Source organism: Triturus cristatus, chromosome 10, assembly GCF_964204655.1.
Source record: "Triturus cristatus chromosome 10, aTriCri1.1, whole genome shotgun sequence".
NCBI lineage: Eukaryota > Metazoa > Chordata > Amphibia > Caudata > Salamandridae > Triturus > Triturus cristatus.
The window spans coordinates 986,174,730-986,187,547 of NC_140593.1; the positions used below are offsets into that span (position 1 = coordinate 986,174,730).

Below are 12,818 nucleotides of genomic sequence, written 5' to 3' on the forward strand. Positions count from 1 at the left end.
TAGACCCTCATTAAAAGTTTGATTGGTTTTGGTGTGGGCTACGAGGGTTCCAGAATCTGTTTCCATCCAGTATCCTTGCATCAAAATCTGGCCATTCCTAAACTCGTAATGGTTTTGATCACATGGACCTGGCAATACTGGGAATTTGATTCGAGGACCAATCCACTGTAGATCAGGAGAGTGTATTTTTGGGGTGGTGGTGAGGAAATTTAAAGGTGGGCGTCATGTGGTCCGGCAAGGTTCGTGTAGGAGTAGCGTTAGACCGGGATGTGTTGTTTGCTGCAGTTTCATCATGGCACTGAGTAGCCTCTTCTAATAAACGATTCACGGGCAATACCATCACTCTTTTTCAAAGCTTTGGTGAGTTGAGTTAGCTATCTACTTCATTGCATCCAAGATCGGCGGAGACTATTGGTGCTGGTTTTTTTGGGATGACGTAGTAGTGCTGTGATGTTTTTGGTTGTAGATAACAACTGAACTTGTCTCATGAGCACTTTTTTTTGTAGGTAGACAACCATGTTGCTAGTGTTGGATAAAGACGGGCAACAAAACCACTTGTGAGCAACTGTTGTGATCAAAAAGTGGAGTTACTTGGCAATTTCACAAGAACCCTTGTTGAGTCTAGTGTGTTTAGATTTCCGGTGTATTTTTTAATTGCTAAACCTTCTGGCCTTAAACTGTGGTATTACATGTTGTGGCTTAAATGATCACTTGCTACCTAAAAAAGAAAAAAAGATCACTTCAGTGCAAAAAAAATGTATAAGCCCAAATATATTGAGTACCCAGTGCATTGGCATTGTAGAAAGACCGGGGAGCCGGCAACCCACTCCATGATTTTGAACCAGTTAGTTTCTGAGCCTCTGCTTCTCTGTCGTAAATCTGAAACATTTGTTGGCCCAGCCAGGTACCAACCCCTCCAGCCCTCTCATCTAGAGTGAAGAACCTTGGGGTGACATTTGACAACAGGACGTTATTTTGCGCTCAGATCAACTGCGTTGGGGTAGTCTGCTATGGCCTTCTAAAATCACTGAAGAAATTTCAGTATTTACTACCTTAGCAGTATCAAAAAACAATAGTTTAATGCCCTGGTTACGTCTCGTCTGGATTGTGTGAATGCCTGGTTTTTGGGCCTGCCAGCATCCAAACTCAGAAGACTCCAGTTATTTCAGAATGCTGCAGCTCGGCTTTTATTGAAAGTGTCTAAACGGAATCTTTCTTATCCAGCATTATCTGAAAGACCTGCACTGGCTTCTATCCAGGAGATAGTCCAGTTCAACAGGCTCATACTAACTCCCAGAGCTTTCTACCAAACCGGACTCTACTATCTAAGGAACAGGATCAGAACGTATATTGCGGCTTGATCTCTTTGCTCCTCTGATGCTCTGTTGGCGGTGGTCCCGAGATTTAATGGGAAGAAATGGGGCGACGCCTCCTTTTCTTTCCTCGCTGCCTCCACCTGGAACGCCTCCCTGTGTAACTTTTGGCGATGAAGGATGAACAGGCCTTCAAACGCCTTCTTAAAACCTGGTTATTTGAAAGGGCATTTAAGTGGCTGCATGTCAGCACTGATAATTCAGCGACCCTAGTAGCCCTCTGAGTAGCTGTGCGCTCTACAAATCCGTTGATTTGATTTAATGCAAAAAGTCAAATAGTGTGTGGCTGGCTACAATGCAGTGGCCATAGAGATAACTGTGTTTTAACTGGTTGCACATTTCAATAATCCTGCTGTCAGTTGAGTTATGTGTAAAGGTGCTTCTCCAATTGTCTAAAAGGAAGTAAACACAGTGAAGTCAAAACATTGGTGAAACCGATGCCAAAGTCAGGTGATGAATACCAGAGACCTCTCTGCCTGCGGGAACTTCCGGGACGCTCTGGCCAGCGTTCCACAGTGGAGTTGAAGGCGGGTATCTTATCGGCTTTGCTGGGAGGCGCCTCTTAATGTCACGGATGTATACACTGTAGTAACATGATTTGTAATAACAAATGTAGACATCCTCATGCGGGCCAAAAAGAGGCGATGAATCAACCTCTGTGACCTGTAGCGCTGAGTTAGTCATGAGTAGAATGAAGTACCAGCTGGGGTTTGTACACTGTATGTCAGAGGGGATTAGAGAATCCTGTGCTCTTTACTGTGTTACCATTGTGATGTCAGTCTTTTTTTTCTTGGAAAGCATCCACCAATAGCTGCTTAGGTGTTGGACAATTTGTCATAGCAGTCTTCAGCAGCCACAAAACACTTTTCAATTCTGAAACACCCATGGTTAATATTCATATGGAACTGTTGAGCTCATAGCGACAAAGAACATGGTATCTAATAGTGCAGGACACATTCCAAGCACACATGCCAGTCTGCCAACTTCTTGAAGAAAAGCTCAGCAGGATAGATGTTCTTCACAGTTCTAGGTAATCTAGTTCTTTCTCAATAATGGAGCCAAATATTCTGCCTTTGGTGCTGTCCTTTCTCTATATGTGTGCAGAGGCGTACTGAGTCTAAAGGTGAGTGCTGTGTAAGCAAGAGGAGCTCGATTTACCCAGTCTTGGAGTGACTTGGCATCCTGAAAAGTCCAATCCGATTCAAAGGTTGGCCCAATCTTTTGGAGGGATCCAGTCTTTACAGCGTGCCTCAACCTTTCAGACAGCCGCTTGTTTATGGCAATCAGTTGTGGGTGCAACTGCCACCATACCATGCGTGTATTTCAAGAAGACAGTTCTGCTGACAGCACAAAGAACAGGAGGCTGGTGTGATGGCCTCCGTCTAGTCTTTCAGGTAAGGTGTGTGCCATTTGGCTAGGCTAACCAAACAAAATCTTTATGTTAATGTCTCCTAGGTCATCCGTTGACCTACAAGTACTGGTTTGGAGTTTCATCCAGAGCACTCTATGATCCTTCTCCTGAATGTGTTTTCAAAGTAGACCTTGCATTCGACTTTACAGTCTCATGTAATTGGCTCTGGAGGTGTGAGGAGACAGCATGGAGGAACGTGTTGAAAAACAGGGAGACCACCATTTTTTATGTATATCCACTTTGTGAGAGTGAGAGGATAAACGGTCCCAAGCACAGTCTCCCTGATTGTTGTGGTATAAATCACAATTGTTGCCTACCACTACCCTTATAGAGCGCTTAACAGACTTGGCGCTTCATCACATGGATGATTTCCCACCTAGTTATCCACCTCCAGCAGTTGCTTGCATGCATAGCATCTACAGTGTGAATGAGGCGGGCCAGTCATTGCCCACACCATGGATTCATCAGGGAGAGCCAGTAGTACCAGCTGACCAGTGAACTTCAGATCAGAAAACCTGTATGTCACTACTGGAATCGGCTGCCATCAACCATTTGGAAAAGTTTAAGAACACGTTAAAGTGGCACCACTTTGGGTGGCCTCCAAAACCTTTAGTAGAGCGATACACTATGCAGTGAGCAGCTTGCCATATCCTATATAGTGTAGTAGCCAAGGGGCTTGTTACACCGCTGTCTTGCACCAGAAAACATACCGGGTCTGCCACAAAGTTTAAAATCAAACAGGTGATCTTGCACGCTGTGCTATGGACTTTCATCTCTACAGACCTCTCTCCACAAGGTAATGAAACAAGATGAGTTCCAGAGAGTAAGGGGTTGCGTAATCCTTTCTGTTTGATTCATGTTGAACCGAGTTTTCTTTTTTTCACTCGTATAGAACCGAATCTTGAACGAATGGAATACATTTAACTCCAGTCTCTTCAGTAACAGTAGACCCCATACCAGACTCTTCAATCTGGGCAGTCATAAACATTTTAATATTTCCAGCATGACTTGGGAAAAGCTAGACCTGACATGAATCTCCTCGTGGTAGAGACAGGAATGCAGCTCTGTCCATGTTCACTACATTCCTTATTTAGGCTTAAAGTTTGCTTACTGAATGTAAGCTTTTCAGACATTACCTCATTAAGGAAAACAAGGAGATGCAAGCATCCGTTACTGACCTGGTTACTTATCCCATAAGACTGCTGTCTCTAGATTTGCCGTGGTCCATCACCACCCCGTGGGCTTCCTGCTGGTGTAGTCTTAAGTGCTTGTGGGTGGAAGCCTGCAGCTAGTTTTTGGTAGTTCTTTATGGGAAGGCATTGATTGACCTGTTAATACTGCCTGTACCTTATTCAAAGGCTTCCACGATCCTACCACTAGAAGCCTTTATATTTTTAATGTAGACACTTGTAGGCAACTTGCAAACAAAATCCTCTTACCACAGGGTAAGAAGCCATTTTTCATGTGCATTTTTCCACACTACTACCTAATTCTGTTGATTAAGTGGGTTGCTGCTGATTTTGGAACGAAGGAGCTGGGTGTGAGTCCCAGATCAGCCCAAAATCTTGTGATTCTGGGCAAATCACTTAATCTCCCTGTACCTTTAAAAATAAATAAGTGACCTTGTGTAATGTAACCTAGTATTCACCTAAAGTGCTCCAATACTTTTGGCCGTGTTTGTGCTGTATAAAACTGCAAAAAAGGTACCAGAGCATCTGTATAAATAGTAAGCTTGGCTATTTTTTGTAGGGTCTACTTTAACAGGCTGTTTATATGTGTTGAATGGCGGTTTAGGGTGACCCTTTATAAGAAGAACCATTTATAAAATGCGTGGCTTTAAAAGTCCGAGCTTTAAACCCCAATTTAACGTTTCATAATGGTTGTTTTTAATAAGTAAGATGACACCAGTGGAGTCCATTCTCTCCTGTGATGTTTTGTTAGGGTGAGCTTCACTCCTTCTCACTTAAAGTTCTTTCGCTCGCCCATCTGTTTTGCAGAGTCCTTCTTACCATCCAATATTGAACGAACAAATGAGCTTTAGTGCCCTTTATTCACTGCAATCCTGGCCACCTAGGGACAGTTGCTTCCAGTTATCTGTCACTGCCCCTCTCGTAACTACCCAGTGCTGCAACAGCTAGTCAGTAGAAGTAAAAGGCTGTCCGTAGTTTGTCAGTAAGGCCTTCAAATACCAATACGTGGACAACATCCGTTTTTCGTCGTGTTTTTTCAAGTGGACTGTTTTCTTAGTTGGCTGTTGTAATGTTGTTCTGTGATAAGGGAATGACCTCAGAGTTGGCTTCTGTTGAGACGTTTGTAGCAGCAACTTGATGGATTCCTCGAAGAACAAAGTAGCAGTCTGTCATGGAAAAAGCAAGTTATGCTCAAACCTTGGATGAATCCACTGAACAGGGTGCGAGGAAGAGGTCAGCAGCGGGTACAGCTCGGAAAGCAGGCCCATGGTGCAAACCAACAGGAAGTTCTTCAGCAGTGCGCAGGATTCTGCATTGACTGCAACTGCACTTGCTTCTGTGCATTTAGCTGTAGATGAATTGGGGCCATCCAAGTAGCATATGCGAATTCTGCATGGACTGCAACTGCACTTGCTTCTGTGCATTTCGCTGTAGATGAATTGGGGCCATCCAAGTAGCATTTGTGAATTCTGCATTGACTGCAACTGCACTTGCTTCTGTGCATTTAGCTGTAGATGAATTGGGGCCATCCAAGTAGCATATGTGAATTCTGCATGGACTGCAACTGCACTTGCTTCTGTGCATTTAGCTGTAGATGAACTGGGGCCATCCAAGTAGCATTTGTGAATTCTGCATTGACTGCAACTGCACTTGCTTCTGTGCATTTAGCTGTAGATGAACTGGGGCCATCCAAGTAGTATTTGTGAATTCTGCATTGACTGCAACTGCACTTGCTTCTGTGCATTTAGCTGTGGAAGAACTGGGGCCATCCAAGTAGTATTTGTGAATTCTGCATTGACTGCAACCGCACTTGCTTCTGTGCATTTAGCTGTAGAAGAACTGGGGCCATCCACGTAGTATTTGTGAATTCTGCATTGACTGCAACCGCACTTGCTTCTGTGCATTTAGCTGTAGATGAACTGGGGCCATCCAAGTAGTATTTGTGAATTCTCCATTGACTGCAACTGCACTTGCTTCTGTGCATTTAGCTGTAGATGAATTGGGGCCATCCAAGTAGCATTTGTGAATTCTGCATTGACTGCAACTGCACTTGCTTCTGTGCATTTAGCTGTAGATGAACTGGGGCCATCGATGTAGTATTTGTGAATTCTGCATTGACTGCAACTGCACTTGCTTCTGTGCATTTAGCTGTAGATGAACTGGGGCCATCCAAGTAGCATTTGTGAATTCTGCATTGACTGCAACTGCACTTGCTTCTGTGCATTTAGCTGTAGATGAACTTGGGCCATCCAAGCAGTATTTGTGAATTCTGCATTGACTGCAACTGCACTTGCTTCTTTCTGTGCATTTAGCTGTAGATGAACTTGGGCCATCCAAGCAGTATTTGTGAATTCTGCATTGACTGCAACTGCACTTGCTTCTTTCTGTACATTTAGCTGTAGATGAACTGGGGCCATCCAAGTAGTATTTGTGAATTCTGCATTGACTGCAACTGCACTTGCTTCTGTGCATTTAGCTGTAGATGAACTGGGGCCATCCAAGTAGCATTTGTGAATTGTGCATTGACTGCAACCGCACTTGCTTCTGTGCATTTAGCTGTAGATGAACTGGGGCCATCCATGTAGTATTTGTCGATTCTGCATTGACTGCAACTGCACTTGCTTCTGTGCATTTAGCTGTAGAGGAACTGGGCCATCCAAGTAGTATTTGTGAATTCTGCATTGACTGCAACTGCACTTGCTTCTTTCTGTACATTTAGCTGTAGATGAACTGGGGCCATCCAAGTAGTATTTGTGAATTCTGCATTGACTGCAACCGCACTTGCTTCTGTGCATTTAGCTCTAAATGAACTGGGGCCATCCATGTAGTATTTGTGAATTCTGCATTGACTGCAACTGCACTTGCTTCCGTGCATTTAGCTGTAGATGAACTGGGGTCATCCATGTACCATTTGTACCCGTGAACAGTCTGAATGAAACTTTGTCATGTACTGTATGCGCAAGCAAAGCTGGCTGAGCTGTTTACCTTGCTTATGTGGCTGAGGAAGGATTGACTTCAGCCAAAATGTCCGATGGCTACTATGATGCTATTTATTTTAAGCCTCAAAGGGTTTCAACTGTTTCGAGAGCAAATTGTCTAAAAAGGATGCTTTGAGTAAAGCCACCACCCAACTAAAACCGAGCTCTTTGCAATACAAAGTAGTACACTTGGAATTCCCCAATCCACCATGAGTACAGTGCTGAAGTCACCAGTTCATAAAGGTCCTCCTTTGTGGGGTTTATAATGAGTCTTGCACACACACACACACACACACACACACACACAGCGGTTGCGGGATCGAAGTAGAGAGTGAGCACAGATAAGTATTATTCTGCATTGGTTGTTGGGTCGGTGAGTCAGATATTGGATGCAAAACCATGAGTTTTTTTGGAAATGGTTTTCTCTTTAAGATATGTGTTTCCTGTTTGGTGGGAACACGGAGTTTCTCAGAGGGAACTATGATAAAACCAAATGAGAGGACAGACCCCCTGCTCAGACTTTATAAAACTTTTCTTAATTGCTCTTAAAGACTCCTAGAGCAGGAAGAGACACTTTCTTTTAAAGGAACAACGTGAAGCCCACACATGACACCATTTTGTTTTTATTAACCGGTCCGAGATGGATGAGTAACTAAAAAAAACAAATGGAAAAAATAGAATGAAAGTGCCTTTTTTTTTAGGTCGAGCATTCGAGGCCTCTTGTATATACTTTAGTATATACTTAGATGTGTATGTACTTTGTGGGCTCTGGAGATCAGCCCTATGACTTGTATGCTTCCGCTTAGAGACTTTTTTTTTCTGTTCAACTGCCTCTATTTAACTGTCTTGATAGAAAACGACCAGCAGTGGTCATTAAAATCCCAGAATCACTTTAGCATTCTCTAGATTCCAGTCCATAGAAATGGTCTTCCACGAGCAGCCCTAGACAATAATATTTTTTTCAAATCTTGTATTTTCAGTGATCTGACCACCGAAGGCTCTGATTTTATTTTAAAAACAGAGCTTTGTATTATACCATTTCCTGCTGAAAAGCAATATTTCTCTCTATGTGTACCCATACCTGGTGTGTCACGCAGTTCGGTGCTAACTTTCCCTCGATGTTAAAGAACAGGAGATGTTTCAACATCCACGCTAATGTGCTGCCTAGCTAAATACATATACAGTCCCAAAGGCGAGACCCATTGCATTGCAAATGCTTTTATTTTTAAAGTTCTAGGGACCGGCAGCAATTTGCTGCCTGGTTCACCCCGTGCCTCACTGCGCCCCAAAAAATAAGTGAACTTGGGGGACAATGGAGTAGTTGGTGGGAGGGGGGGTAGGGAGAAAGGGGAAAAGCAGCACAAGGGAAGTAACACTGGTGGTGGGGTAGAATAACACCGGTGAGGAAGCAACATGAGTTGTGGATGAGTGTGGGAATTTGGCACGGGAGAAGCACACGAAAGAGAGATTGCAACACGAGGGAAACCGCAACATTGGCCAGTTGGGGGCAGGGCAAGTATTTGGCAGAGGGGAGAAGCACGTGTATGAGATAGCTGGAAGCACTTGCACTCTCATGGAGTGCTTATGCAGAAAGAAAAACAAGCATTGGCATAGCCAGTAGGTCTCGCCTTAGGGACCTTATAAGTGTTTAGCCCTACAACAGTGGCATAACTAAATACTTATAAAGGTCCCAAAAGCGAGACCTATTGGCTATGCCAAGCGGCTGTGCGGCCGCAAAAGTGAAAGTGATCGCGATCAAACATCAAAGCGGCCGTGCAGCCGTGAAAGTAATTAACTGTAGCTCTAGGCTGGCCTGGTAGCAGTTTTTGGAGCCCTCTCAATAAGTCTCGCCAGACCAGAGCATGCGCTGGGTCAGGTGAGTCCTAAAAATGTCGTTTCTCAAAAGTGAGCAGTTGAAGGATAGAAGTTTGCCCTCCGAGGGATGGTAAAGTGGCCATGCTCCAAGGAAGGGAGACCTAGAAGATGGACTAGCAGGGACAAGGAAAGAAAGCTGTTGAATAAGGAGCAAGGACATTAGACTGACAATACAACCAACCAATGGTGATCAATTAGCGGGCTGTAAACCTTTTGAAGTACTTAATAAGCCCACTATTGTTCTTTTGCAACCAGACGGCCTGCGCTGTCTGTTAGGTGCGGCCTAAAAAGGGAATTCATTCCTACTTGGAAAAGGATGGCCACTTTCTCCACAGAGCTACTCATTGTGGTCGATTTTTAACCCTCTGTGTACAGTTTTTTTTATTTTGAAATCTTAAAGGCTAGGAATACAATAGAAAATGTAGTTTTGACTTATAGCTGGTCAGACGCAGTGTGCAATTTATAATGCATTGTGGTATGCAGAAATATAGTCTAAATTGGAGACACTTTCCTTTACTTCACTCACCTTCCTACCCGTCAGTTCCGTTCTGCCCTCCATTACATTTCAGTCGTCTTTAACATTTTCTGCTTCTACCTCTTCTGTCTTATTCCTGTTTCGTAATATTAATCTTCATTAAAGGTACCCCTTTCTTTCTCTGCTACCACTTTACTCCTCCTACCCACTCGTTGTCCTTGCCTTGATTATCTTTCCTTTCCTGGACCTCTCCCCTTTTCGAAACTTTCCAATCCCTGCATTTCATCTGCTGTTGCTGCATCTTTATGCTTCCGAGCTGGCTGTCATGCTCTTTGTTAAGCTTTGTTAACTTGTTTGTTTACTCGCGCCTTGTTCTCTTTGCTCCTCTCATATTCTTCTCGCCCCCCACATCACACTTATCCTCAGTCTCTGTCTGACCAGACTCTTGAATCTTCTCGAAGCCACGGTCAGTATCTTTAAAACGACCCTGCACCTGCTGTTGCCATTTTATACAACGTGTTCTGTTTTTATCTGCACATCACCTTGGCAAAAACAGTATATAGATAAAATGAATAAAAATGAACACGAGGGATATTTTCCGCTACATGGCGATAGCAGTTTTAGAACGATTAACAGACAAAAAGAGTGGTATGTAGACAAAGCATGGAGAAATGATCCCCGAAGGGCTAAGGGTTAAAACCGAATCTACTCTTACTTTGGTGCATGTCTAATCACAAAGAAGAAACAAAGAGTCTTGGAGAGGTATGGGTCATTAGAGATTACGGGGCAGATGGCAGCGGTGTCACTTTGAAGCCCTCTTTCCTGCATCACAACTTTGACACAACCTAGTTTTATTATTTTTTTTTACATCCCTGATGGAAAGTAGCTATTTAATGTACTTGGATCTCTGCGGCTTGTCCCATGTCCGGATGGGTAGCTTTTTCAACGTCGACATTGTTCTTGCTGGCAAAGTGTTGCCTTTGCATTTACACCCTTGTAAGGTTCTGTAATAATTAATAATTAACTTTTGAATTGTGCTGCGTATCACACTAATGCCATTCCTATACACTGCAAATGACAGGTGTTCTTATTACTCATTTGAAAGGCAGTCAGTTTACCAACCACTGAAGGATGGAAGGCAGAGCCTTCTTGATCAGGAGATCCCTGGAGAAGTCGCAAGTGAACAGTAATTCGCTGTGCCATCTTGACGGCACATTCCTTCTTGTTATTATCGCAGCGCCTTACACTCCAAGCTATGTCGCCATCTTACATTTTATATGGATTTTCCCCCATACGAATACAAGGGTAAAGTGATCCAGTTTTTACACAGTCCTTATCCTCTTGCGTACAGCGCCTTAAAATGTGACTTTTGAAAAGTACCCATGCCTGCTGCCCCCCCACACTCCTCCTGCTGTATGTATCCTTTGTGAACTGTATTCTGGCATGAGAGAAGAGGTGCCATTGTCCGCTCAGGTCTTCATTTCACCCCCTGTGTATTGCTTTCCAGAAATGGCAGCGGAGGTTCTTCATCCTGTACGAGCACGGGCTCCTGCGGTATGCCCTTGATGAGATGGTAAGTGATCTACATCTTTCTGCACGGCACGTTAGCTGGCCTTGGAGCACACAATGGAGCTCTGTACCTCCTGGGTGCACTTACTTGGCACCTGCAGATGTGCATTGAGACCCCATTCAGTGCTCGTGAGGACATCAGATTCAAAGTAGAGGGTGTGTGTGCCCGGGCCAGCGAAACGTTATTTTCAAATGTCAGATACGTATTTTTTTTAATAGCATGATGAGAAGCGGTATTAATCTCGGTCACATGTGGCCACTTGGACTCTTTGGAAAACATGTCTGTTCAATTTTAGAAGTGTTGAATTGTGAAGCCTGTTTTGAGAGTCCTCAAGATCAGGGGTATATCTGTCCTAGTTCCTCTCAATAACTTTTTTGCCCTTTCAAAGTTCCTACCTCCCTCACTTTACTATCTACCCTACCCTGTTGTTGTAACTCAGTGGTCTGTAACATTGATCAAGTAGCCGTTGTTGCTGTTTGCTGGAGAACTATATTTGTGTTTAAGATCCAGAATCCAGAATGGTGCCTTTTTTTTAAATCTGGTTACATTCTAGCTTGCTATTTGAATTGTACGTGCAGCATATTTCAGATTTTTGGATACCATGGAATGTCACAAATCATGAAAATCTGTTCTGTGAACAGTCATCAAAAAGTTAAAATATTACTGTTTTTCGTTGATTCATGTTCGTTAAAACTTTGTTGCCCTGTCAGTCCAAGACAAACTGTATTTTATAGGTCGTTGTCCTTTTATTGCAACTCCTAATCTGATGTTAGACAAACATTGAATGCAATCACTTCTACATCATATGACCAGGATGCTGTTTTTAGGTATTGTCTACACACCGCTTTAGCTGGTCATTGTTGAAGACCCGTTGTCTCCAATACATTAATCTATATACATATAGGCTGTAGGTCAGCCCATTGCTCTATGATTGGATGACTTTCTTGTCTATCTAGTCCCCTGCCTCTTTTTCAATGGCTTCCTGTCTTTTCCTTTGTATTTTTCATCTTTGAAGTACCTCTATCTCACAATGCATTGATTGAATGGCGTGTGTCCCCCTGACTGTTTGCAACTGAGGAGCTACTTGTTATTTTGTTCCTCTTTTTTTTCTTTTAGCGCTCCATACGAGTGCATGTGTTTTCTGCGCTCTCTCCGTCTCTCTAGCGAGTGTGCCTCTTCGCACTCGAATCCCCCTGAACATTTTGTTCCTCCGAATCAAATTCATCCAGCTTTTTTTTAAATCTTTAAAACCTTCCACCTCCTCCTCTCTGCCCCTCTTTATTGCCCCCCGCCCCCCAACTGTTTCAGCAAAAGCCATTGGCAAAGCAAATCGGTCTACAGTGCCAAAGCCAAACTGAGTTACGAATAGGCTTTGCCAATGTTTGTTACATTCGGAAAGGACTGTAGTTAGAGTGATTCACATGTAAATTGTGGTGGGGCAGGCTGCTTATAGGTCAGAGAAGAAAGATGGACTTCAGATGTCAAAAGCTAGTGGTGTTAAATTGAGCTGCTTGTAGGACGTTAGTGGAGTAATGCATAAAAATATCTCAGTATTGAGTCTCCAAGGGTCTAAAATCTGCTGTCGTTAAAATCAATAAATTAATTAATTGAAGTGAATCGTGTATCATAATCATGGCGCGCTATAGGCTGTAAACTTGAGATTTAAGCTCTTATGAGCATTGATGTTACGTCTTTTACAGTTATGCTTCAAAATTAAGGTGAGTGTAGGGGTGTGAGTGTGTGTTTGTGTATTCTTTTTTTTTAGTGAGGTCCTCTTGTAGAAGTGCACTTGGGAATGGGCATGTTTTTTTGCAGTTACCTAAAACATTGTGGCCCCTTCCAGGTGACCTACTGATACAAATAATCTGTCAGACTTCTCCATTTTTAAAGACTTTACCTAGAATCATTGACACTTTATAAACTTGCGTAGAATAATGACAGACAGC

The 12,818-nt window shown here is 43.3% G+C and overlaps 1 protein-coding gene across 4 annotated transcripts in view; it reads left to right on the forward strand.

The window, feature by feature from the left end:
• Positions 1–12,818, forward strand: part of MPRIP (myosin phosphatase Rho interacting protein) — a 753,461-nt gene that overhangs the window by 101,372 nt on the left and 639,271 nt on the right. For all 4 annotated transcript variants that reach the window (XM_085628921.1, XM_085628923.1, XM_085628922.1 and 1 more), the window contains exon 3: positions 10,810–10,875. In XM_085628921.1, coding sequence (XP_085485047.1) covers positions 10,810–10,875 — 66 coding nt within the window. The remainder of the gene's footprint in view (positions 1–10,809; positions 10,876–12,818) is intronic.